Here is a 27,809-nt window from a genome sequence, read left to right as displayed (position 1 = left end):
CTTAAAAACGTCACTATAAAGCTATAGGGCTCACTATATGACACTTAGAAAACAATTTTGCAGGAAAACGCCGCTATAGGGCTATAAGATGTCACTATAGAGCTTAAAACGCCACTATAGAGCTCCTTGAACCTAGCTAGCATGGGTACTTAAAATTTTTTTTGCAGAATAACGCTGTTATAGGGCTTTAAAACGTCACTATAGGACTTAAAAAGGCCACTGTAGGGGTGATCGCACTAAAAATTATTTTGCATAGAACTCAAGTTTTTAAAACTCGAGATTTGTGTGGCATTTTCACCAGCAAATATAGATCTCGATTTTTAATATAGATCTCGAGTTTCTAAAACTTGAGATGCTATTTTTCTTAATTCTTAAACATGTTGCCTAACTTACTATTTACTCCCCACACACAGAGCCATTCTGCCCATTCCCCCACAATTTCTTTTATTTGGTTTATGTGATGGAAGAGAAAAGGGAAGAAAGCCAATCACTCGAGCCCACATTCTACAATCCGCCCATTTTGGGCCGAAATTGGAGAGAAAGACTTCGACCAAAAATAGAGCCTAGCATAATTATCTTTTCATGTACTAGAAATTACATTTCTGCCCATTATTTATTTAATTTTTTATAATAACTCTCCCAATTTCATGTGGGCATTTAAGTAAAAATCTACATTCTTTTTATTATTATTATTTTTGATCTTTCCATTTCTTTTCCTTTTGCAAACCACACATAAGAAAGAAAAGAATTATTTATTTATTTATATATTTTTACTCTTTCCATCCCTATTTCCAAACATACATAAGAGAAATATGTGATTGTAGCCAAACACAGAGGTAATGGAAAATTAACAATAATATAATAGCCCACCGCTCCATAAGGATACAAAATTCAAACTTCACATGAGCGGGAAACAATACTGACCCCAAATAACCCCTGAAAGCCCCACAAGAATTACAACCCAAAACCCTGCCCCAACCTTTTCTCTCTCCCCCTATGGCTCTGTATATATAAGCAACACTCAGAAAATCCATTTTCAAAAAGAAGAAACAGAGATTTGCTTTATACCCATATTCCTTCTTTTCTCTTCTCTCTCTGCTTCAAAAATGGCGGACAGAAAGGGCAGCCGGAAGACACCAATGAGCCTCAACGATCGCCATTACCGTCTTCTCCAAGACCTCTCCGCTCCTCCTAAACCCTCCTCCAAGCACTCTTTCGGTACTCACTCCTTCATTTCCCTCTCGCTCTCTAAGAAATTATTCAGAATTTACACTGATTATTGAATATTGTGTCTCTCGCAGACGATGATGGTATTCCCCAATTCTCAGGGATCACCGATTTCGATTCTCCTCCACTCGGTACTCTCTTTTTCTCTCCTCATTTTTTTTTTTTCATGAAAATTTTTGAAATGTTTGAGAGTAATTGTTGATTAATGTACTGTGTAGAAGTAGGAGAAGCGAAGCCATCGATAGTCAATGAAGACGATGATAATATTCCCGATGATTCTGATTCTCAGCTCGGTATTTATTTATTTTCCCCTTTTTATATCTTGTACGCCATGTGTATGTATAAATTTCTGTATGAATAATGTATGAGTGAAAGTGTTTTTGTCGTTTTATTATATGGTTGATTTATTTATTTATTTTTTATTGAATGGGTCTGTAGAGAAAGAGGAGCCAACGAAGGTTAAGATCAAAGGTAGGCGGCGTCTATGTAAAGTTTCAACTCGAGACAATGATAGTGCTGATAAAAGAGCGGTGCTTGATGAGCCTAATTTTGCTGATTTTGATTCGCCAATGCCCAAAAATGTTGTTCAGGGTGGTGGTGAGAATGGGGGTGGGAATGAGATTAGGGATATTCTCAATGAATTAAGTGCTAAGTTTGATTTTATGTCCATTGAGAAGAAGCAGGCTCCGAAGCGGGTTGGACTGGGTGAGGAGGAGAAAGTTGGTTTGCCTGAATATGCGAGTGCTGGGTCTTCGTTTTCGTCTGCATCTGTCACGTTTGATTCCTCATTGGATGTGATTGAGAGGGATGGAGATGGGGTTGAAAATGTTGTAGAAGAGCATGAAGTGAAAAGTGATTTGGGGAAGGTTTATGAAGGAATTAGGGTACATGGAGTGAAGAATGATGGTCAAAGGCTAAATAGAAATGAACCCGAAAGGGTGGGTGAGAGATTAATGTCTAAGGGACAACCTTTTGTGTCTGAAGTTGAGGAAGAGGAGGTAAATTATTTGCATATTGATTTGGAGGGTGACAATTTTGTAGGTAGGGTACATGGGATAACGAAATGTAGTGTAGGGATTGAACCTCAACCTCAGAGGGTGGATAAGAAGTTAGCGCCTGTGGAACAATTTCTAGTGTCTAAAGTTGAAGTGGGAGAGGATGATGATGATGATGATTGTGTTGTTTTGAGTGGCAAGGGAATTGTTAAGGAGGTGAAGAGGCAAGGGAGTAAGTCCAAAGACAAGTATGATGATTTGGATGGTGTTGATGTGTTGGATGATTATGCAGATGATTCTGTTGTGGAGGATGATGGTTCTATAACTTTGAATGGCCCAAAATCTTGTTACAAGTTGCCTGGTAAGATTGCCAAAATGTTGTACCCGCATCAGTCTGATGGGTTAAGGTGGCTCTGGGCTTTGCATTGTCAGGGTAAGGGTGGAATCTTAGGGGATGACATGGGTTTGGGGAAGACAATGCAGGTAAAGAAATGGATATATTTTATTAGGAAATTTTGTTTTATATATATACACACACGTGCATATAATATTTGTAATTTGTTGATAGTACTTTTTTTCTTATTTCAGATTTGTGGCTTCTTAGCTGGATTATTTCATTCGCATTTGATTAAGAGAGCAATAATTGTGGCCCCAAAAACGCTACTCCCCCATTGGATCAAAGAATTATCGGTTGTGGGGCTCTCTAATAAGATAAGAGAGTAAGGCTACTTGGCTTGTACCTTTGATAAAGATAAAAAATATTTATTTATGTATGAATCATAAACCAATGAGCTCTACCTCAATCGGCACCTCCTCCCTATATAAGTCCTAGGTGGAGGGTGAGGCTGTGGGTTCAAAACCCATCTTGTACAATTGTAACATGCCAATAAAAAAAATGTAAGAATCATAATCACCAACTTGTCCATGCAGATACTATGGGACTTGTCCAAAAGCTCGACAGTACGAGCTCCAGTATGTACTTCAGGTATATATATATTGGTTGGCAACTTGGCATTTTAAAATATTTCTAGCAAATCAATACTACACACACAACAAGGTTTATACATTAGATTGAACTTGAAATTTGATGGAGGCTGAAAGAGTTTATGCCAGTCTGGAATATGTTAACCTGATTCACAATCTTCCTAAGTTCAAATTTGGTTAAATGCTGAACTTGGAAGTTCAAAATTTGTCATACCTTCCATGTAATGGTTGCTCTGCAATTTTTATAGTTATGGTTTCTAGAGCTGTGGTACCATGGGGCTGGTGTTCTTTTCTTGGTTTGCTAATTGTTGGGTGGGATGATAAGATTCTGTGTTTGCTACTTGCAGGACAAAGGTGTTCTACTCACAACTTATGATATTGTACGGAACAACTCAAAATCTTTACGGGGGGACTATGACTTTGAGGACGAGGACAGTGAAGATAGTGTCACATGGGATTATATGATACTTGATGAGGTATTTAGTTACATCCTTTCCCTGTAGTTTTGATTTTTAAATGGACTGCTAATTATTTTGAATGCCTGACTGCATTACTGTAACACATAGTATGTTTTGTCCCCCCCACCCACCCTACTCTAGTTGTACTCACATGCAATATGTTTGCATGTATTGTTTTTATTCTCAAATCTCAATGGAAGTATACAATTTTAAATATAAGAAACTTTGATCTGTTTTGCATGTCGTGCATTCAGCCAATCAGGGACTCATTATTTTGCCAATGCAAGGGCATTTGATTATACAGCAGTGCCTATATAAGTGAGATTCCCAGTACTAGTTATATATTATCAATTGCAAGAATGGGAGTGGTGTAACCCTTTAGCTTTTCAAGTTGGGATATGAGATACTTCCAAGCTGTCAACAACTAATTTAGAGTGATGTTTTTGCGATTAAAAATGTTCAAGAAAAACAAGGGAGTGAGCATTTGGAGCTTGGCAATCTTTTGTAGAAAACAAATAACCGTGAACTTGAGTGGGGTTAACATTCTCAGCTTAGTTGAATGTTTAGGCCTGCAAGGACTGCTTTGTGGACTGTACATGAGGTCTATGAATGTCATTTTAAGGTTTCAAATTTGAAGGCTTATACATGGCAGATTGATGGGGAATCTGCCACTCAGATAGAAGTTCTTCCTTGCCCTCACATTGTGCTTTTTCAAGTTGCAGGTTGGTTCAGGAAGAATATTTTTCTCACTCTGCAGGGTTGGGGAAGGGAGAGGCCAGTCTTGACCCTATTACATTGTGAATCTTATAATCATTTGTTATATTTAAAATTTCACTACTGTTCTCATATTATCACTGCGCATAATAATATATATATATATATATATATATATTTTTTTTGCATGAGCTAACGACCTTTCTGTTGTATTTTATGACTACTACATTATTATCTGACCAACCCATTTACAACCAGGGGCATCTTATAAAGAATCCAAGTACACAGAGAGCCAAAAGTTTGCTTGAGATACCAAGTGCTCATCGTATTATCATCAGTGGCACGCCATTACAAAACAATCTGAAGGTAACTTGTATGGCATTCGTTATGTGATCATTAGTTCTTTTCTAAAATTATACTCCTATTTCAATGCTATGTTTATAGATTTGAATCAAATTCAGATATGTGATCCTTGTATAGTTTTCTGTGTCTTTTTGTTTTTTTTTTTGGAACTAGGAGTTGTGGGCCTTGTTCAACTTCTGTTGTCCTGAGCTGCTGGGTGACAAGAAATGGTAATAATATTCATCTTGCTGCAGTTGTCTTGAGTTATGCTTGTGCTTCTTGTGGCACTAAAAATTGGAGTTTCCCAGGTTTAAGGAAAAATTTGAGTATGCCATTCTTCGCGGAAATGAAAAAAAGGCTACTGATAGGGAAAAGCGTATTGGTTCAGCAGTTGCAAAGGTAATGATATTTTACTATCTTAGTATGGTTAGATTATGGTTTGTGCTTCTTGAACCTGGGTTCTGGTTGATATAAATTGGATGTCTTTTTATCTTTTTGATATGTATGATGGTTTATTATAAGAAATGAAAGCTTGAAATTGTTAACTTCCTCAAAGAATTACAAACATACATTCATATGATTCAACCATAGAACTACTTGACACCACCCCAATAATGGTGCAATATTAAGATAAAGTTCTCAGAAAACTATTTATAATATCCTGTGTTGATTTCTCTTCATTGTCAAAATTCCTATGGTTATTTTTTCTCTCCAAATGGTTCACATGATGCAATGGGGGATCCATTGCCAAATAACCTGGCTTTGATGATGTCAAATCTGTTGGATCCTCCAAAAAGGGAGAAAAGAAGCTTTTATAACGTTCATTTTGTGTCGTTACTTATGGGTTTTAGTAGTTTGATATTAAACGCCATGTTGGTTTGGTTCCTTGTGTACATTGTATATCTTTAATTGCCCTCTTGGCGGTTAAAAACTTCAGTTATGCTGATGCTTAAGGTATCTTACATGTAAAAGGTTTTTAATTTTCTCATAACAATAATCTAAAAATTACTTTGGCAGATAATATTGTGCTTATATAATTTACAAGTAATGGAAATACGTTTGTTCACTAACTGGATATTTCCTTTTAGGGAGCTCTAGCTGGGAAGATCATTTTTACATGTTTTATATCTGCGCAGATACCTATAATATATTATTTACAAATCCAGATCCATTGATACTACTGTTCATTTAAGGTTATGGTACAAGTATCAACCAGTTATTTGTTTTATGCTTTTGGATTTTGCTTATTTCAATAATTTTTATCATACATTTTTCATTAGCCTACTAAGGAGCGGAGAAATTATTCTTACAAAATTCCTGGCTTAAATTAATATTTTCTGTAGGTTCCAGTCTCCTCTGCTTGTCTCTGCAGCCACTTAAATAAGATACCTGAAATATAATAATTATGTCCATATCTATCTGTATTTAGAAGTTAGAATGTTTAGCTTTAACTTTTGAATGACGTTTAGGTTTCCAGTGAGGTTCTAAAGTAATGCATTATATAATTGCCAATAAGTGTTAGTGATGAGCTGCAAGTATGGATGGCTATTTTTAAGAATCTGTTTTCCAAATTCTGTTTAAAAGGAATGGAAAGAAAAACCGTATCAATGTCATTTCCTGACTTTGATATTTATGGTGTGCTATATACTTGTAATTGCCCTATGTATATGCATCTGTTGTATGTCATAAGCTCTTGCACTTGCATCTTGTTTTTTCTTGCTTTCTAACTGGTAGCTGCCAACTTTTATTATTTGAACAGACAAGGACAATAATAGATTGTTAATATATATATATATATATATTTTTTCAGGAGCTAAGAGAACGTATTCAACCTTACTTTTTGCGTCGCTTAAAGAGTGAGGTATTTAATGAAGAAAATTCCAAAACAACTGCAAAACTTTCTAAGAAGAATGAGGTCATTGTGTGGCTAAGATTAACCAGTTGCCAGGTTTGATCTGCTTTTTCTCAGTCTACATTTCATTTCATCTCCCATTGTGGTTTTATTTTAACTGTCTTGTTGATCTCCTAGTTTTCTCAGTCTACATTTCGTTTCATCTCCCATTGTGGTTTCGTTTAAAATGTCATGTTGATCTCCTAGTTTGCACTTGTATTGTGTAGAGACAACTTTATGAAGCTTTTCTGAAAAGTGAGTTGGTTCTGTCAGCTTTTGATGGTTCACCACTGGCTGCATTAACGGTACTGTTCATGATCCTTAATCATGCTTCTGCTGTTTTTTTTTTGTTTTTTTTTTGTTTTGGTAGTTAAATCATTGTTTTTTTTTTTTTTTTTTTTGGTAGTTAAATCATTGTTTTTAAAATATTGTTTAATATCTACTTTTATGATCTAGTTGTGCCTCTACTAGATCATGCATCTGGGGATATCGTCATGGAATTCTTTGTTATTTTTTTTTTTTTTAAAAATAGCTGGTAATGATAATTGGCAAGAAACAAATTTTAAAGATTCATTTTTCTGTGCTACAGTTATAAAAATTCGGATTATTTATATTTTAAATTGTTGTGTTGATAAATTAGTCATAAGATAATTTACTCATAACATTTGTTGGGGACCACGCCTCATGAAGTGGAGGTCACTAGTTTGAATTTCCCTGTCCCCTCCTCTTGGGCCCAAAAATTGCATATAAAAAGCCTTAGGAGATGACAAATGATCCTGTTCTCTTAGTGTCTCATTTTTTAGTGTCTAAACTCTGTTTGCAAAGCAAGATACAACAAAATGCTGATCTTAGTCACAATTCATGACCAAGTGAAAAAACTTGAACTTTAAATTAGTTCCAATGTGCTCTTTAAATTTGTAATGAGATTCCAGTAACACATGAAATCTCATACCCTTGTATACTTTTTTGGGTATTTGTGCTTGTTATATTTGTGCTGAAAGAAGGTACCTAGTCTTTTTGAATAATTACATGATTTTGGCTCCTTTAATGCATACAAAGAATCTCTTTCTTTTCCTTTTTTGTTTTCAATGTTTGGATGGTGGGCATTGTTATATCACTAGCTTTGATAATAATATTTGATCCTCAAGGATGAAGATTTTTCTTAATGTTATGTCTGCCGTTCTTTTACAAAATAATGCATATTGGTTGCCAAATTCTGTCACCTCTATGTTACTTATGAGGAAAAAATACAAAAAATTGTGGGATCATCTAGTAAGCATAGGGATTAAAGATTGAATTTGTGGGAATTGACTTTTTAGGTAGCTATGATTAGACTTTGATGTATTACCTGGTAATTTGACTTCTTGATGTTGGAAAGCTTTCCACTATGGATGGATACAAAAGCTCCTGTAGATTGATATATTGGCCAATAGTAATGTTCTGAGATGCAGTCTGGTTCCGTTGAATAATTAACTTGGCCTGAACCCAGCCCAGCTACAGGATTGGGTTGTCCATTTAGCTGACTGATCCAAACTGGGTTCTGAACATGAAACTAATAATCTAGTTACAAGGAGATTATTGTATAAAATTCATAAATTTTTGAGTCCTTTAAAATGTATTATATGATTCATATGTTAATTACTGGCATGTGTAGACCTACCAATCAACAGAAAATGATTTGTCACTGGACAGGACCATGGATTTTCCATTATTCAATGTGTTCAAACCTTGCCGCTCATTTTTTTCTTTAATAATTCTTCAATGCTTTTCCCCATTGAGCCAGGTTGCAGGGACAAAATTGTCATGCACCTGTCGAAGCTATTCTATTCTTTAGCCCCAGAAATCAGTAAATTAAACTTTATTTTGCTATTTTTTTCCCAAAAAAAGATAACTATAAATATAATTTGATTCGAAACAGATTTTAAAGAAAATATGTGATCATCCACTTCTCTTGACAAAGAGAGCTGCTGAAGATGTATTGGAAGGAATGGAGTCAATGCTAAAACCGGAAGATGTTCATATGGCTGAAAAATTAGCAATGCACATAGCTGATGTCGCTGAGACAGATGACTTGGAAGAGAAGCATGACATTATCTCGTGCAAAATATATTTCATATTATCTTTGTTGGTGAGGAGTGCTGCACATTAATTAATTGATGCTCTAGATATTTAAGATGTTTGCTCAATATAATTTGTGCAATGAATTTTCTTAGGATAACTTGATACGAGAGGGCCATCGTGTTCTTATCTTTTCTCAAACCCGTAAGATGCTTGATCTTATTCAGGTTAGTCTTAACTTTGTTTCCTTTTCAAAATTTCTCTTAAATATAGTTGATAGTATGGGGATATTGGAATGTTTTTTTATTATTTAATTATTACTTTATTGTTTTTGCAAAGATGGATATCTTATTGCATGCATTAGTGTATATTTTAGGACACTTTTCTCTATCAAGGTATCTTTTTTATATTTATTGAATACGCCTGTTTTGTGTGGAATTTATTGCCTCTTCTCATGTATTCTTTCTCAATGATATACTTCATCAACTTGAACCTACAAACCTGCATTCATGTACGGTATAGTTGTTTATATATAGAGCCCACCCCATGCTTGTCATTGCCCTGTTTACATCTTTGGATGTGTGTATGGATGATTGTATTGTTCTAAGGCTCCATTTGGCATTGGATTATAAGCCAATTTTTTCGCTTTTAGCTTTTATGTATAGCTTTTTAAAAGTTCAATTTTTCTTACTTTTTCTCACTTTTTCAAAGTACAAGTATAATTTAGCACACTTTTAGCAAAAATTTTCAGCAAAACAAACAGTAGGTAAAACCTTTTGTCCTAAAACTATGTTCATTTACCAAAAAGAGGGGAAACCAATCTAAAATTATTATTTTGGTCTCCATCACCTTATGTCATTTGCCTTTTGATAGGTTCAACTTCACCCCCCTCTCTCCCCTTCTTCCTATTTCTCCTACATGCCTTCACATTGGGTGTTTACTAGGTAGATCGTGGGTTTATAAGTGATTACAAGGAGATTTAATTGTAACTTGACTACTCTTTTTGGAGTGCATATATGGCTAACGCTTTTCTCGGGAAATTATAAACGGTATCAATCCAACCTTGGTAATGCCATGTGGCTTGGGGGACATTGCAACAAAACGTGGGTCTTGATGAGAATGTCAGTAATTTAAGTGGGGGGAGATTGTGACATCCCAAATTGTGGGGATCCAATTAGATTGGATTGGTACTGTGTGTTGTGCAGGTGTGTGTTGCGTCCCGTATTGGGTGTTTACTAGGTGGATCTTGAGTTTAGAAGTGATTATGAGGAGCCCTAATTATAATTTGACTAGTCCTTTCGGGGTATAAATGCTGATATGACTAGCCCTTTCTTTGAGTTGTTACACTTAATGTGATTGAAGACCATTTCTTGTTCTTTATTTAACTTTTAAATGTCTTTCGTCAATTTTTGTCATCTTAGATTCTTGCTTTTCTTGCTTGTCCTTTCTCTCTCTCTCTCTCTCTCTCTCTCTCTATATATATATATATATACATATACATATATGTATGTATGTATGTATGTTCTTAGTTCTTACATGTTCCTTGTTTATTCTTTGATTTGTTCTAAACACCTAGTACTTGTCTTCGCTAAGAATTGCTTGTTCTGAACTGCCAATGCTGCATTTGCTGCACTTGTATATTTGGCTATATTTGCCACATAATGACTTGTCATAATCTGATCCTAGTTGACCTTCAACCCATCATTTGAGCTTGTTTAAGGGTAAATAAGTCTCACACTGATTGTTGAGGAGTAGAAGTTTAACCTGTGTTTGATTGACATCATGTGAGAAACAAGCAATGCCTTGTAACTATGCAACTGTGGTAGTCACTTTTATTCTCATTGAGGCATGTAGCTGCTTCTATTTTCATTTACATCCATAACATTTATCTGGACGCATTTGGACATTTTATCTATTAATGTTAGTATTATATGGTTATTTGGTATAACATAAGATTTTCCTTGTGTGGTAAGAATAATTTCTTCAGAGTTTTTATGCTGGAGCTAATCTCAAGGTAAATCTCATTAAGATTGATAGTCCTTATTTTAGGATAGTTTGCATAAGATCTCCCTGTATCTTAATAATTTTAGCATTAGATTTGTCATTGAAGTTTTGTCCTATGTGGTTATTCATCCATATTGTCATTTGATAAACTCATTAGATGTCAAATTTACATCCTTGGTTGTACGCTAGTTGTAGTCAATTCCAATAGAAGTTTTATTGATCAAGTCAAGCATAACAATATAGAAACTTGGGGATTTTAAATAAGATTACCAAAGCAAATAAAATAAATTCCCTAATCTATTAGGTTAACTAGGCCCAACTAGAGGTGAGGTTCCGTCATGCATCCAGAGCCACTGGATGGACCATCTTCTTGCATCAATGCCCATAAACACCCGTGATTGGAGGCCTATCTAGTGTCTTCACCATTGTGAAAATGAAATCTATCCTTGTTCACCTTAGATGCATGTTGGTGCTTGTTCTTTTGCGTCATCCTTTTTTTGAAATGAACTATATCGAAAGTGTGATGATTGAGCAGATTTAGAATTCAGACAAAGCTTTGGTATTTCTTTTAATCATCTAATAAATTTTAGTTTATGGATAATTAAATGCCAGTGATCTCTAATACAAGTGTCACCTTCTTCCCCTGTAAAAGCACAATGGCAAGTTAGGTTCTGGGTTTAAGAGCCATTGGCTACGTGTGTAATTACCAATAAAAAAATGTATCTGCAAGTTGAAATGATGAGTTATGATAGTACATTGATGGTTTGTTAAGTGGCATGTTTTCTTATTGACCTGTAATTTGTGCTACATCAGGCTTTCTTGCTAGTTTACATATTAGTGATTTGTTGTTTTGTAGAATTCAATAATATCCAAAGGATATGAATTCTTGCGCATTGATGGTACCACAAAAGCTGGTGACAGACTTAAGATTGTTAATGTAAGTGTTGTATATAATAAAAATGGTAAGATTTTTTTTTTTGGTAAAAATAAATTGATTCTCATGTTCCTATTATCTTTAGGATTTCCAAGAAGGTGTTGGAGCCCCCATATTTCTCTTGACATCTCAAGTTGGTGGTTTAGGCCTTACGCTAACTAAAGCAGATCGTGTGATTGTAGTTGATCCTGCTTGGAATCCCAGGTGCTCTTTATATCCATTTTTTTTTTTTCTTTAAAAAAATGGATGACTTTGACAAACCCACCTTGTAAGTTAGACAAAAAAATTAGCAAGAATTTCTTTGTAATATTTTTCACTTGTAACGAACATTGTTCGGGAAACTTCTTTGTCTTGTCTAGTAGTCATTGCCGCCATAAAGTTATTCTATTTTTGAGTGAATTAATATGACTGTATGAACTGTAATTCTTCACAGTTTTTGTTGGTTATTTGCATAATAAAGTTTTTTACAACCTTGCTCTCTCTCTCTCTCTCTCTCTCTCTCTCTCTCTCATATGTTTCATCATAGTTGCAAAAAAAGGGTTCATCATGCATCTGTCACATCATTTTACTGTTTCTATTCTAATTCTATTTACTTTACCTTTGCTTTATTTTTGTCCCATAAAATAGACGTTGTTTACTGTTTATCAGTTTTAGTTGTTTGTCAGGTTACCTATCATTTAAAAATTAAGTGTCTCTGCCTAGTGGGCAGCAGATTTTTTTGGTTTGGCCAAATATGAATCTAATCTTAAAGAAGTCAATGTAGTCTTGTTAATAATATCATACCATTGGTAATGGCAAAGTGGAGTGTGAAGAGAAGGGTTGGGGTGTTAGCAATCTGTGGAAGTAACAGAGGTCAAGGAAGTTGTTGAGGATCAGTTACAAAGTTGCGTTGCTGAATATTTCTTGTCTTCTCTTTCACTTCTTTATCTGACTCAAGTTGGCATTGAATAATATTTGCAAAAAACCATTTACGCATGGCTGCTTTGTTAATGTAACCTCGCTTGGTAGTCTCTTTGTTAAATTTTAAATTCCTCTGTTGGTTGTAGTGGTGTCCAAGTTATATGGTCTTTGAATTATTCACAATTTTCTTCTGTCTTCCTTGATTTCCAATTCACCTGTGGATCAAGATTTGTTAAACTGAATTTAAGTTTGTTTGTTTGTTTATCCCGCAGTACGGATAACCAAAGTGTTGATCGTGCTTATCGAATTGGGCAAACAAAGGATGTCATTGTATATAGATTAATGACATGTGGAACTGTTGAAGAAAAGATATATAGAAAGCAGGTGAAGTTTATTTCCCCTATATGCTCTATTCAGGCTGTACAGATGCAAATATTTGATCATGCCATGGTGCATGAAGCTTGCCATGGGAACCTCTTGTTTGCTTGAGGTTCAATATGTTGCTGCTAATACAGAAGCATTGCTGCCCTTTGCTTTAAGTCATATAAAGCTGCTTAAAGGAAATATCTAAGACAGTTCAGGTTTCAAAATGTTTAAAAGTAAAAAAACCCTTGAATGAGTCACATTGAATAAAGATAATATGAGGTCAACATGTTATATTGGACTGTTTTTCTTTCTTTGTGTATAAAATGCAAGCTTCCAGACTTATATGCAGGAGTTCTCTCTTTTTTGGTGTTTTGCAATTATATGGCATGAGATTTGCTTCCTAGCATATTTATTGGTTGAAAGTATGTTCCAACAATACTTTCTAAAGTTTGAGGCATTAAATATAATTGCGTTAATTTACTGCTTGAATGTATGATTTAGATATATAAAGGAGGATTGTTTAAAACTGCAACTGAGCATAAAGAGCAAATTCGGTACTTCAGCCAGCAGGTATGCACTCAGAAAAAAGTGTTTTGCTTTACTACCCAGATTTCAAGACCATTACTGACCCAAGGGTTTGATGTTCTGTACTAAACTTATGATAATTTTTTTATAGGATCTTCGGGAGCTTTTTAGTCTCCCAGCACAGGGGTTTGATGTCTCTGTTACCCAGCAGCAGTTACATGAAGAGCATGATTGCCAGCATATAATGTACTGATACTGAGTCTATGGAATTTAAGTTTATATTGTAAAATATATTTTTTTTAAAAGAATAAATTTAATAATGCTTGTCTTAGTAGTCTTTGTGTGCAGAGTTGTGCTTATGAACATGTTTTTGCATTCTATGTCTTCAGTGCTAGAACATGAGTCAATTTATATTTTGGGGTTTGTCATAAACCTGAAAACACTAGATCATAATCTACCCTGTAAAATTATAATCGAATGTTTCTTCGTATGCTAGAAACTCTCATTTTATTTGAATGTTGAGGTGGTATAAAGTTTCTGTCAACCTGTTTGGGTTTATTAGTTGCTGATGATTTTGAACAATGTCAACTTTGTATTGATCTAGGAAGAATTGAAGGAAGCAAAACGGAAATGCCAAAACTAAATTGTTTTCTTTGTTAAGCATTTTCTTAAGAAATTCTCCTTTCATTGTTCTCTCATGGATGCATATGGAAGCTAGAGTAATGGCGATACTCTGAAGATAATTTAGGTGTTTGTCTGTTGTAAGATTCTTCTATATGGAAATTTTATGACTCAAGCCCTTATTACCTTATTATTTACTTATAAAAAAAATCCTGATATTTTTACCTTGAGGAACAAATAAGTTGGATGACAATTTCCTTATTGGTTGTTGGTTAAACTAGTAAAATTTGAGCTGTTGTGTCTTGGCCATAACTAACTTTTTTTTCCCTTCTAGGTAAAGAACTTGTACTTTCATTTTGACAGTTTCAATCATAAGAGGAACAGTTATACAATACTAAAGAGCCTGAAATGGGCACAAGTGATGTGCATGCACATTACATGCCAATAAATTTGGATGGAGTTGAAGGGATCATGCACATAAGACTATGCTGATTGCAAGTCAACTTTTTCTTGAAACTAGGATCGAAATGTCTTAGGGTGACTGGGTGTGTGTGTGTGAGAGAGAGAGAGAGAGACAGACAGAGAGAGGTGTCTTAGGGTGATTGGAGTTCTGGCGTCTGAAAGTTTGAAACAAATATTGAGATGGTGTCTATGCATAAGTGGGAGACTATTAAGGAAATATCTGTCAAAAGGCCTGTTTTGTGTTTATGTTCTATTCTTGTTATGTTCGTGAAATATTATTATTATTAAATAACGGACACCAATAGTGGTGATTTCCTTTCTACATTATAATTGATGAAGATGAAATATAGAAGTCCATAAAGTTAAGGTTTTGTAGAAGTTTCTAGATATATGAATAGCAGTCTTGCTTAACACCTTTATATAATAAGATTTAGGCCACTGAGGCAATATGAAACTTTTATTATGCTGTTCACATGCATGACATTTTCAGATTTTGTGCGCTTGTTTGGCTTTAGGATCTGTAGTATGATCATGAAATTCACTTCTCTTCTATTTTAATTTCAATAATTTTTCTTGTTTGTCATAGGGATGACTATTTGAAAGCTCACATAGAGTTCTTGCAAACTCAAGGTATAGCAGGAGTTAGTCACCACAGTTTACTCTTCTCCAAGACAGCACCTGTACAAGTTGTACAAGAAGAAGATGAAGAGATTAGGTGATTCCCTCTCTTGGCTTGTCACTTTCAATTTTTGCACTCCATTCATTTTAATTTTAAATTTTTGGTGCCTTCATTTGGACCATTATAGGGCAAAGGAATTTACATAAAATCTGTTCCCTATTTTTGCATGGTGCTGTGTCTATGTTTAATTAATAGATTTACGAATCCTAAATTGTCATATAACTAATTCTCTGGACTGGTGCTTTTGCCCCCTCCCCTCTCCATTTTGTCTATGTTTTGTTTAATTCCCTTATTTAGCTTTTCTATTGGGTTACATGTGTAACCTAACAAGCTTTGGCAAACTATCCAAATGGTTCAGTTAGTTTTGAACCAATCTTAAAATAAAGTTGATGAACTCTAGCTTAAATGACATCTCCTTACTGCGTAAGAACATGGTAGAGCATATGGTTGCAGGTTGAAGACTTAATCTCGAAACAAAAACTAGTTCAACTTTTAACTAGCTCCAAATTAACCCCAAATAATGAAGATACCAAATTTTAGCATACGAAAAAACCCAAATTATAGAAATAAAAAAAGAAATAGAAAGAGCAGCTTCACAAATTAACCAACAACCAAACATAGAGTAGAAATTGCAACAAAGCACTCCAAAATTTCAAGGCTGGCTAAACTTCTTCAATATGAAACTTTTATTATGCTGTTCACATGCATGACATTTTCAGATTTTGTGCGCTTGTTTGGCTTTAGGATCTGTAGTATGATCATGAAATTCACTTCTCTTCTATTTTAATTTCAATAATTTTTCTTGTTTGTCATAGGGATGACTATTTGAAAGCTCACATAGAGTTCTTGCAAACTCAAGGTATAGCAGGAGTTAGTCACCACAGTTTACTCTTCTCCAAGACAGCACCTGTACAAGTTGTACAAGAAGAAGATGAAGAGATTAGGTGATTCCCTCTCTTGGCTTGTCACTTTCAACTTTTGCACTCCATTCATTTTAATTTTAAATTTTTGGTGCCCTCATTTGGACCATTATAGGGCAAAGGAATTTACATAAAATCTGTTCCCTATTTTTGCATGGTGCTGTGTCTATGTTTAATTAATAGATTTACGAATCTTAAATTGTCATATAACTAATGGACAAAGTTTAGCTACAAAATTGGTTGTAGCCTTAGGCTACAAAATCACTTAATAAAATAAATATTACTGCATATTTTGAAAATCTAACCGTTGAATTACATGTTCTTTACGCTCTTAATGCACATGTCAATTTTTGTGTCAATCGGATATCATTTATTATATAATCTATAATTTTATATTTTATGCATAATTTTAAATTAAAAAAACTTGCAATTTAAAAATTTATTGATGACATAGCTATTGATTTTTAAATTTCTTGAAATTTTGCAAACATGGAGGACATAAGAAGAAGATGCAATCCAATGGTGGATATGTCAAAATTCACCTCTAATAAAAAGATATTGAATGAGTTTGTAGCCTAAGGCTACAATCAATTTTGTAGCTAAACTTTGTCTATAACTAATTCTCTGGACTGGTGCTTTTGCCCCCTCCCCTCTCCATTTTGTCTATGTTTTGTTTAATTCCCTTATTTAGCTTTTCTAGTGGGTTACATGTGTAACCTGACAAGCTTTGGCAAACTATCCAAATGGTTCAGTTAGTTTTGAACCAATCTTAAAATAAAGTTGATGAACTCTAGCTTAAATGACATCTCCTTCCTGCGTAAGAACATGGTAGAGCATATGGTTGAGGTTGAAGACTTAATCTCGAAACAAAAACTAGCCCAACTTTTAACTAGCTCCAAATTAACCCCAAATAATGAAGATACCAAATTTTAGCATACGAAAAAACCCAAATTATAGAAATAAAAAAAGAAATAGAAAGAGCAGCTTCACAAATTAACCAACAACCAAACATAGAGTAGAAATTGCAACAAAGCACTCCAAAATTTCAAGGCTGGCTAAACTTCTCAAGCCATAAAATAAATCAACAACAAACAGCTCCTCATGAATCCACAAAACTAGGTACAAAACATTACAAAGTAGCAAATAGCCCTCACCCAAGTCCTCGTAAGTCCTATTTGGCAGCTATGGAAGTAAACCCAATTGACAAAAACTGCAAGAAAACTCCAGAATTGCATTTTGAAAAAATGGAGCATCCATGCTTATAGATTTCCTTTTTGGGTGCAGCAAAAAAGCAACTACATTTGTTGGATGTTCATCATCAAGTTCTTCACTTGAACGTACTGTTGACGGGTGTGGTCTAAAAGCAACTATCATAGTGAATTTATTTTTTAAAGTTACAAATCTATTTGTTCTTGTAGTGAGAACTTGCCTTATATTTTGGTAGCGCTGCATATGCTTTCAAACCAAAGGATGTAAACATGACCAAGAAAAGTTCTTCCCCTGACAGTGGGGGTAAATTGACGGAATCTGACATTAAAGAGAAAATCAAGCATCTATCTCAAATGCTTGCAAATAAGGTACGTATTCTCTCTCTTTATAGCTAGGTAAATAATTTTGATCTTGTTGAAACCATGCTAGTGTTGGTAAAAGCGTGGGTTGCACTTAAGCCCAAAGGCTTCATGGAGTTTAGGTGCAAAATGCAAGTGTGCTCCTAGTTGAAGAGTAACAAAATTTTTAAAAATAATTTAGTAAATTTGAAAATAATTATTAATGGACAATATAACAATTAAGTGGTCAATTGATCATATAAAATTGAAATATAGTATTTTATATGATTCTCTTGTGCTTTACAAAATATACATAACCATGATATTTGATAGTAATGATTAAAATGAAGACATGAAGTACATGGTTGCATCAAATAATACCCCCAAAGCAAAGGCTGAAAAGCACTAGAATGTTAAGTAATAATTTCTATGCCTAACAAAAGCAATGCAATGCAACCCTAAAGTATTTAATCATCATCCTTATTAAACATAGGACCATCAAAATTGTCATCAAAAGATTTGTAATCTTCATCATATTCTCCACCTACTTTTTCTAAATTAATAGCCTCTCCTTAAGAGGGGGGGGGGGGGGGGGGGGGGGGGAAGGAAGAAGAGAAGGTGGTCATGTCTGTTGTGTCTGTGAAGAAAGGAGAATTTAAAAAAGAAGCCAAAGGGGAGAGAGAGAGAGAGAGAGAGAGAGAGGTAAAAGGTAAAATTTGTCTTGCTTGAGTCTCCTTTGGTGAGATCAATGTTTGGTGTGACTGAGTGGTTTGTGGAATGAGGTCTCAAATCAACTTTTACATATAGAATTGTAACGGAGTGGACAGGTGGGCTTAGGGGTATTATCATAACATAAAATTGACTTTTGTATAGTAAATCAACATTATATATCAACAGCATTAAGATCTAACTGGTGAATTTCACATTTAGTTTATATATTATAAAAGGAAATTAAAAAAGCTCCAAAAAGCGTGCCGAAGGTGCTCTTTTGCAAATGTGCCTTGCTTTAGAGGTGAAAAGAATTGAGCTTCTAGTGCTTTGTACTTAAGCGTGATTTTACCAACCATTGGCCTCGCACAAGATTTGGATCAAATTAGTCCTCTTTTGGAGGGTCTTTTTCAGCTTTATGGAACAGTGGCTATCATATTGGCCTGTTTGGTGACCAATGGTGCTGTAGTTTGCCATTTTTGTGAAGTTGGCTACAGACTATTTTTATTTTTTATTTTTTGGAGAAGCAGTCGAAGGATAGCTTTTAATAGCAGCTGCAGCTTCTCATATTCTGAAAATTGACAGGTCTGCTATACTGAACCTTGATTAGTTAATAAAAGCTTCAATAGGAGATAATTCAGCTGGACGTCTAGTGAAGGTTGCTAGTTGCACTTTAGTTGGAGATGTTCACATAACTGGGTTAATTTAGGATTGCTAACCATGTCAAACATTCTGAATATCTCACCCTTTTTCTTGCAATATTCTATATTTACGTTGACGTCTTAGGCCAATAATATGGGATTTAGCTCAAACTATCCAAATTGTAGAACTGAGCAGAATACAGTTAAAGTTCTATAATTCCTTCAAGGGCCTAAGTAACTGCACTTCCAAGTAACATCCCTGAGATTAAATAGACAAATCTTGACCACTGTATAGCTATCCAACATTCATTATGTGTGTTTTATATTAAACTGCATTGAATTGAGTTTGTTTTGTCATATTTCAGTTATATTTTGTCTTGATTAAAATATAATCTTATTCAGGTTTCTTCTGTTTGACTTTCATTATTCTCTTTTTTAGGCTATGGTTTCCAGGTTACCTGATAAGGGAGAAAAATTACAAAAGCAGATTGCTCAACTGAATTCTGAGCTCTATAAAATGAGGAAAGAAGAAAGAACTGAAAACCAAGTTATTGATTTGGATGATTTGAGTGGGGAGATTCAAAGGGTTTTGAATGTATAGATTGTTGATGCTGATTAAACAAACGTAATCTTTCGAACAAGAAATACTATGTTTATTTGTAGGGTTGATTGATCATATGTTTCTATGATTTGGAGTATACTGCCTCTGTTTTGTGTACTTATCCACACAGAAAAAAGCCTCTGTTTTGTGTCAGAAATTCTTGCGCAATGTAAGTGTCACCATGCATTGATATCATGTGACAGGATTTACGTTCTTTGGAGTATTTATTTAGATTAAATCTGTATTTTTTTTTTTGTCTGGCTGCTATATATTGGCCTGTGCTTGTTGCTGCCTTGTGATAAATGAGAATTATGTTTCATTGAGAGTGCCAATGAACTTGAAAATCCAGTCTCAAATAAGCGCTAGTAGGAGTTTGCAAGTGCCAAAAGGGTACTATAGCGATGGCATTTGTTCTGCATCCAACTTCTTTCTTCCCTGCAAATTTGTTAGGTCATGTTCTAGAGCCCATATGGGATTTTATGTTAATCTTTCTAGTCATAGTGCACCTAGATTTGGCCATTCAGAACTTTAATTTTTGCCCATGATTATGGTTCTCAAAATTTCGATTTGGATTTTATGATTTTACAATTTTATGATCTCACCTGAATCTTTCAAGGATCTTGGCGATCGTTCAAAATTGTATGATTTTGACGATTTTAAACGATCCTACTTTCTTTCAATCTTTTTTAACTTGACAAAAGGTTCAGTTGCGCTCAAATGAAAAATAACACTCCAATAGATCAAATTTTGCTATTTTAATGTAGAGAGATGTGTTAGTTGAATTAAACGAAAAATAACATCCCTATAGAGTGTCACGTTTTGAGATTTTTGGCCTCTTTAAATGATTGTTTTTCTTAAATAATGTAGAATTTTACGATTCACGATCTGATTTAGAATCTTACCTACCTCTCACGATCTTATGTAGAATCTCAATTTTAACAACATTTTGTGATCCTTGAAATATGGAGTGTACCTGACATGAGACCAAGAAGTTGAGTTGTTTCAGATGCTTGGAATTCAACACTAAACTCTTGGCATGAGGCAATGGAAGGGAGAGATGTATAATGCTCGGTCCAATTGCTCAAGCTACTAAAGCTTTAATGATAATGGTATTAGAGGAAAGATTCCAAAATAGTTTTCAAATTGCAAATGATAGACTAGGCAATTATCCTCGTCCAAAAGAGCCAGCTTGGACGAGGATAGGGCGCCATAAAGACGGCTACTTAATGCCCCGACAGTTACATGTCAAGGATGAGACCGTTGGGGCCTCCATTAAGGCCAAATTAAATAGGCCTGAGACGTTACCAAATGAGCCTTCAAGTCACCAATTAAGGACTACGGCTAGTAAGAAGAGCCTATTTATAGGACCTACAAAATCTCAGACAAGGTACATACACACTAATCATTTTACTCATTTTACTGAATTCCCTCTTTTTTAAGCTCCATTTGCTGACTTTATCATCAGAGACTTTGTGGTCGGCACTACACTGGTGACCACTTGAGAGAATCCCCCTTCTTTCATTAACCTTGCAGGAATCTGGACGAACTTGTATTGGAAGCCTTCTGGACAAACCTAACCACCGACGATCTCAGCATCATCAGTTTGGCGTCGTCTATGGGGACGAGAAATTCAGACTTTCGTTTGAAATCGCAGTCTCAATTGGTTTTGACATCTGGATGGAGTCTAATACCCCACAAGATTCTGTAGCATTAGCTTTGCAAATTCAGACACTTACAGCTAGTGTGGAAGAACTCACCAGGAAAAACTAAGAGATGAGGCTACAACTACAACATGAAGAAAATTGTTCACCCACGAAGGTTGGGACTAATAGGAATAATGATGAAGATAGCCACAGGAGAGATGACTACTGACAACCGAACTCTTCAAACGAAGCAAATTCAGACCTCTTCAGAGATATGAGGAAGGAAATGGACGAGTTGAGAATGCGATGAGGGAAAAGACTGACCGGAATTTGGACAGGATGGTCAGAAGGACAAACTCACCCTTCACTGCAAAAGTCCTGGAGTGTCCCTTGCCCTTGAAGTTTCTTCTGCCACAGCTTGAATCATTTGATGGTCTGAAGGACCCGTTGGACCATATCATTACCTTTAAAACAACTTTGAGTCTACAGCAACCCCCAGACAAGATATTGTGTTGCTCCTTTCCTACCACCCTTAAAGAAACAGCGTGAGTGTGGTTCAGTAAACTAACAACATCGTTCATTGACAACTTCAAGCAGCTGGGCAATTCATTTGTACGCCATTTCGTAGGTGGGCAACATCAGAAAAGACCAGCGAACCATTTGCTCACCATCAGGCAAGGAGAGAATAAGGCCCTAAGGTCATATGTGAAACGTTTTACCAGAAAAGTCCTAGAAGTTGACAAAGTGGATGACAAGGTGCAGTTAACCACTTTTAAAGAAAGTTTAAAATCTAGGGAGTTCGTAGTTGCCTTCGCGAAGAGCCTGCCGAAGACAATGGCCGAGATGCTGCTGAAAGCCCAGAAGTACATGAATGCAAAAGATGCCTTAGCTGTGATAGGGGAAGAAAGCAAGCCTAAAGGGAAGGAAAGTGTCAGGGAAGACCGAAAGGGACATAAGAGGGAAAGGAACGATCGTTAGACTAGCTCCGATGGAAATAAGCGAAGAGATGACAAAATTTCACAGATGGTAAAATTCACTTCTCTAGTGATGCCTGTCAGCAAAATTTTAGCGCAAATTAAGGACGATCATCACCTTAAGTGGCCAAAACCACTTCATTCCTTGCCGAATGTACAAGACAAGAGGAAATATTGTCGTTTCCATAAAGACCACGGCCATTACACCGAGGATTGTGGAGACTTGAAGGAGTAAAGAGAAGAAATGATCCAGAAAGGTAAGTTGCAAAAGTTTGTAAAAAAAGGTGAGTCCAGCCGAACTAAGCACGATCGTAGAGAAAAATTTGACAACCTGCCCATAGACAAAGACAAGTCATACAACCGTCCGCAGAACGCGATCAAAGAGATAAAGACGATTGCTGGAGGACCATCCATCGGTGGATTTTTAAGAAGTTCCAATAGAGACTCGTGAACAACGTTCACGGAATGCATCCTTTGAAGCAGAGAAGGTGAACAAGTATGGACATCCTATTCTCGGAGGAAGATGGTAGAGGCGTGAAGCAACCACATGACGACCCCCTGGTTATCATGCTTATGATATAGGGATTCAACACTAGACGAATTCTCGTTGACAATGGTATCTCTGCTAACATTATTTACCTTTCGGCTTTCCAACAACTAAAGGTGGATCCCAAGAGGTTGTGACCATTTGAATCTTCCCTCATTAGCTTCAGCGAAGACCGGGTGTACCCTAGAGGAATAGTGATACTAATGGTCATAACGAGATCCTATCCCCTATAAATCACCAAACAGCTTGACTTCCTAGTGGTGGATTGCCCATCATCATACAACGTGATCATCGGAAGACCCATGCTCAATCGTTGGAAAGTAGCAACGTCTACGTACTACCTGAAGGTAAAATTCCTAACTGAACACGGTATAGGCGAAGTCAAAGGAGACTAGGTGTTAGCCAGAGAATGCTACTAAGCTATTCTAGCCGCAAAGGAGAACCACACCTGGATGATTGAGGAGGAAGAGAAAGAAAAGGTGGAAGCAGTAGAAACGGTAGAGTTGGTAGACAGAGAACCAATGAAGACAACGAAAATAGGGATGAACCTAAATGATCAAATGAAGATAGAACTGGTGCAATTTCTTAAGGAAAACTTGGACATTTTTGCATAGAGTCACAAAGACATGCCCCGTATAGCGGTAGAGGTTATTCAGCATCGTCTGAATGTCGATCTAGAAAAGAAACCCGTCCAACAAAGACAACGAGTCTTAGCCCCTGAATGTAACAGGGCCATCATGGACGAGGTAGACAAGCTGCTCTCAATTGGCTTCATCTGAGATAGGGCTATCCACGGGTCGGTCTGGGTCAGGTTTGTGCCCAACTCGGAACCAACTCGCCAGAATCGGGTGGAAAAAAAATAGACCCACTGCCGACCTACCGAAGTAATCGGGTCAGGCGGTTCACACCATCAACGAGTGTCGAGTGGGTCGGTCAGAGTCAAAGATCTGAGAAGACGGCAGAAAGCAGTGAAAAAAACAAAAAAAAAACCGACGAAGAAACCCAGATTTTGACGATAATTTTTCCAGATTCCGGTGATTTTTCACTTAGATTCGGTGAGATTTTGCCAGATCTGATGAAAATATCACCGGATTTGATGAAATTTCGCCAGATCCGGTCAAAATCTCACTGGATCTAAGGGAAATATTGTCGGAATCTGGGTTTTTTCGCTGGATTCTGGAAATTTATCGCCGGATTCTAGAAAACCATCGCCGAATTCTAGAAATTTTGTTCGAGAACTGGAAATTGTTTAGTCGGATAGGGTTTTTTGGGTTTTAGGGGAGGAAAACCAAAATCGACTCGCCGGAATTGGTTTTCTCGTGTGAAGACCTGCCGGAGCAGTCGGGTCGGCCGGATTCAGGTTGGTTCTTCGGGTGGGTTGGGTTACCGGATCAATCTGGACAGCCCTAATCCGAGAGGTTTACTACCCCGACTGGGTAGCCAACGTTGTCTTAGTAAAAAAAGCAAATGGGAAGTGGAGGATGTGTGTGTGGATTTCACCGACCTGAACAGTGTCTACCCTAAAGACAACTTCCCATTGCCAAGGATTGACCAACTGGTAAATTCCACCATCAGGCATAAGCTCCTCACTTTCATGCATGCCTTTTCAGGCTATAACCAAATCAAGGTGTCAGAAGAAGACAAGGAGAAGACTGCCTTCATCACTAGTCAAGGGATTTACTGTTACAAAGTAATGCCCTTCAAGTTGAAGAATGCAGGAGCCACTTACTAGAGGTTGGTCATCAGGATGTTTAGTTGACAGATCGGAAGGAACATGGAGGTATATGTTGACAATATGCTCGTCAAAAAATAAGGAAGAGAACACACACTTGGACGACCTTAAAGAGACCTTCGTGACCCTTCGTTAGTACCAAATGAGGTTGAACCTTGGCAAATGCACCTTTAGGGTGTCATCAAGAAAATTTCTCGGGTTTATGGTATCCTAACAAGGAATAGAAGCCAACTCGGAGAAGATACAGGCCACAATGGAAATGAACTCTCCGAAGATAGTAAAGGTGGTATAAACGCTAACAGGAAGAATCACCGCCTTCAATAGGTTCATCTCCAAAGCTACAGACAGATGTCTGCCTTTCTTCAAAACCTTGAAACAGGCTTTTGCCTGGATGAGTGAATGCAAAGAGGCCTTCCAAGAGCCAAAACATTATTTGAGCAGTCCTCCCCTCCTAAGCCCATCAAAGCAAGGGGAAGATTTGTTCTTATACATCGCAGTGTCAACCACGACCGTGAGTGCAACTTCGATTCAAGAAGAGAATAGGGTATGACTCCCCATTTACTACGTGAGTCAAGTGTTCCAAGGAGCCAAGGCCAGATGTCCATGCATGGAAAAGATTATTTTCGCCTTAACTGTAGCCTCGTGAAAGCTTCGTCCCTACTTCCAAGCTAACCCCATTTTGGTGATGACAGACCAACCCATAAAGAAAGCAATGAACAAGCCCGAAGCAGCAGGGAGGTTATTACAATGGTTGATTGAGCTAAGTCAATTCGATGTTGAATATCGTCCCAGAACAGCCATCAAAGCTCAGGTATTGGCTGACTTCATCGCAGAGTTCACCCTATCAGAAAACGAAAAAGCACAGGACGAATTAGAAAGCTAGACGATATTTACAAATGGATCATTAGTTCAAAAAAGAGGAGGGGTCGGGGTTATCATCAATACTCACGAGGGGGAAACCCTCAAATATGAAGTACGACATCAATTCCCTGCCATCAACAATGAAGTAGAGTACAAAGTCATACTGACAGGAATCAGGATTGGGAGAGCCTTGGAAGCCAAAAACGTACTCCTCAAAAGCAATTCTAAGCTAGTGATAGGGCAGATAAAAGAAGAATACGAAGCAAAAGAAAGCAGGATGCAAAGTGGACTTCATGCAAGTCCCCTGAAGCTGGAACTCAGAAGCAGATGAAGTGGCAAGGCAAGCATCGTCAAAGGAAGGAACGAGTTTGCCCAATTTGAAAGTGGAAGTGCAAAGGCATCCAAGTATTAAAGAACTCCACACTTTCGTGATCCAGAGCCAGAATAGTTGGATGAACCCAATCCTTTCTTTCCTACGAGATGGACGCCTTCCAGCAAGCTAGACAAAGCAAGGAAGGTCAAGAAGTGAGTGGCTAGGTTCACAATCCTGAATGACACTCTGTATAAAATGGGCTTTTCCATGCCCTACCTGAGGTACGTTGAGGAAGATGAAGCCAAATACATCCTGGAGGAGGTCCATGAAGAAATCTATAGAGACCACGCAGGGCCGAAATCCCTGGTTAGCAAAATCATCAAAACAGGCTATTATTGGCCAACCATGTAGAAAGATGCAAAGGAATATGTGGAGAAATGTGATAAATGCCAGAGGTTCGAGAATGTTCAACATGTCGTCGGAGAAAAGATGACGTCCATAACCTCCCCATGGCCTTTTGCTCAATGGGGGATCGACATCATGGGCCCCCTACCCCAAGGTAAAAAGCAAGTAAAATTTCTGTTAATTGCAATAGATTATTTCACTAAATAGGTAGAAGCAGAAACTTTGTCAACAATCACGGGAGCGAAGGTCCAGAGTTTTATGTGGAAAACTATAGTCTGCAGGTTTTGCATATCAAGGACGATCATATTAGATACTGGTCGTCAGTTCGACAGCCAGGAATTTAAGAGCTTTTGTTCAAAACTTGAAATCAAGAACCAATTTTCTTCACCAGAACACCCACATACCAACGGACATACGAAAGTGACAAATTGAACGTTTTTGAAGATCATCAAAGTTTGCCTAGAGGGGGCAAAGGATACATGGCCAGAAGAGTTACCAAATGTCTTATGGGCCTACAGAACCACAGCCAGAACCCCAACTGGAGAAACACCATTCAAGGTCACCTGTGCTAAAGTAGTAATATAAGTTGAAGTATGAATCACCAACATAAGAAGAGAATTCTTTTAAGGAGGTAGCAATGACAATCATTTAAAGGTCAACCTGGATTGCCTGGATGAGACAAGAGAGGAAGCATCCAAAAGAATGACAAAGTACTAGCAAAAGATGACCGAGTACTACAACAGAAGAGTAAAGCTCAAAAGACTAAACATAGGAGATCTCATTTTATGTAGAATCACACCAGCAACAAAGGACTCAGCACAAGGAAAGTTCGGACCAACTTGTGAAGGACCCTACAAGATCGTCCACTACTCAAGACAAGGAAGCTATCACCTGGAATTGATGGATGGGAAGAGATTGCCACGATCATGGAACATCGAGCATTTGAAGAGGTATCATCATTAGAGACAAACCATTGTTGTAATCATAAAAGAAATCCTTTATTGAAGGAAATAAAGCAATAAAAGTATTATTCAGCAAATATTCTCAAAAGTTGCATACAAACAAACCATGGATGATCTTATTATCAAGATAGTAAACCAAAAAAAAAAAAAAAGAAGAAGAAGAAAAAAAAAAAAAACCAAGTGATAAAATTCGTAAATTACTAAAAATGGCTAAGTGCTAAAATTCCTTAAATGGATGTAAATCACTGATGAAACCAAGTGCTAAAATTCCTTAAACGAATGCAGATCACCTAAAAATGGCTAAGTGATAAGATTCCTTAAATGGATGTAAATCATCGACGAAGCCAAGTGATAAGATTCCTTAAATGGATGTAATTCACCTAGAAATGGCTAAGTGATAAGATCCCTTAAATGGATGTAAATCATCGACGAAGCCAAGTGATAAGATTCCTTAAATGGATGTATATCACTAACGAAGTCAAGTGATATGATTCCTTAAACGGATGTAAATCACCTAGAAATGGCTAAGTGATAAGATCCCTTAAACGAATGTAAATCACCGACGAAACCAAGTGATAAAATTCCTTAAATGGATGTAAATCACTAACGAAGCTAAGTGATAAAATTCCTTAAACGGATTTAAATCACCTAAAAATTGCTAAGTGGTAAGATTTCCTAGACGGGTGTATATCACTAACGACGCCATGTGAGACGTAAACCGCTAGAGAAGAAAAACAAACATTGCAACCCCGAGCGAAGACAAAAGTCATCCAAACAAGGCTAAAAGATTGCCAC

General features: G+C 36.6%; 1 protein-coding gene across 2 annotated transcripts; it reads left to right on the top strand.

Moving 5' to 3' along the window:
* The first annotated feature begins 886 nt into the window (after positions 1–886).
* LOC112008966 (protein CHROMATIN REMODELING 24) lies at positions 887–19,791 on the top strand. Of its 2 annotated transcripts, XM_065762667.1 has the most exons (23): positions 893–1,218; positions 1,302–1,358; positions 1,446–1,520; positions 1,666–2,705; positions 2,811–2,941; positions 3,153–3,207; positions 3,554–3,682; positions 4,637–4,744; positions 4,895–4,950; positions 5,029–5,119; positions 6,531–6,668; positions 6,839–6,916; positions 8,530–8,739; positions 8,825–8,896; positions 11,530–11,610; positions 11,693–11,811; positions 12,780–12,891; positions 13,375–13,443; positions 13,550–13,644; positions 15,068–15,196; positions 17,365–17,430; positions 17,525–17,657; positions 19,416–19,791. In XM_065762667.1, exons 1-23 carry the CDS (start codon positions 1,107–1,109, stop codon positions 19,575–19,577), a joined length of 3,318 nt encoding a protein of 1,105 aa, XP_065618739.1. In that variant the 5' UTR covers positions 893–1,106; the 3' UTR covers positions 19,578–19,791. The 2 variants fall into 2 exon arrangements, with proteins under 2 accessions (XP_065618738.1, XP_065618739.1); XM_065762666.1 differs by lacking the exons at positions 17,365–17,430; positions 17,525–17,657; positions 19,416–19,791 and having other exon boundaries at positions 887–1,218; positions 1,452–1,520; positions 15,068–15,215.
* Positions 19,792–27,809: the final 8,018 nt, after the last annotated feature.

This window comes from Quercus suber, unplaced genomic scaffold, assembly GCF_002906115.3.
Source record: "Quercus suber isolate HL8 unplaced genomic scaffold, Cork oak 2.0 scaffold_468, whole genome shotgun sequence".
NCBI lineage: Eukaryota > Viridiplantae > Streptophyta > Magnoliopsida > Fagales > Fagaceae > Quercus > Quercus suber.
This window is presented reverse-complemented; position numbering and strand designations above follow the sequence as displayed.

Coding starts and splice junctions, on each gene's coding strand:
- LOC112008966 (XM_065762667.1), top strand. CDS start 1,107: ATGGCGGACAGAAAGGGCAGCCGGAAGACACCAATGAGCCTCAACGAT. Junction 8,740..8,824: donor ATTTCATATTATCTTTGTTG/GTGAGGAGTGCT, acceptor GAATTTTCTTAG/GATAACTTGATACGAGAGGG. Junction 12,892..13,374: donor AAAAGATATATAGAAAGCAG/GTGAAGTTTATT, acceptor TGTATGATTTAG/ATATATAAAGGAGGATTGTT.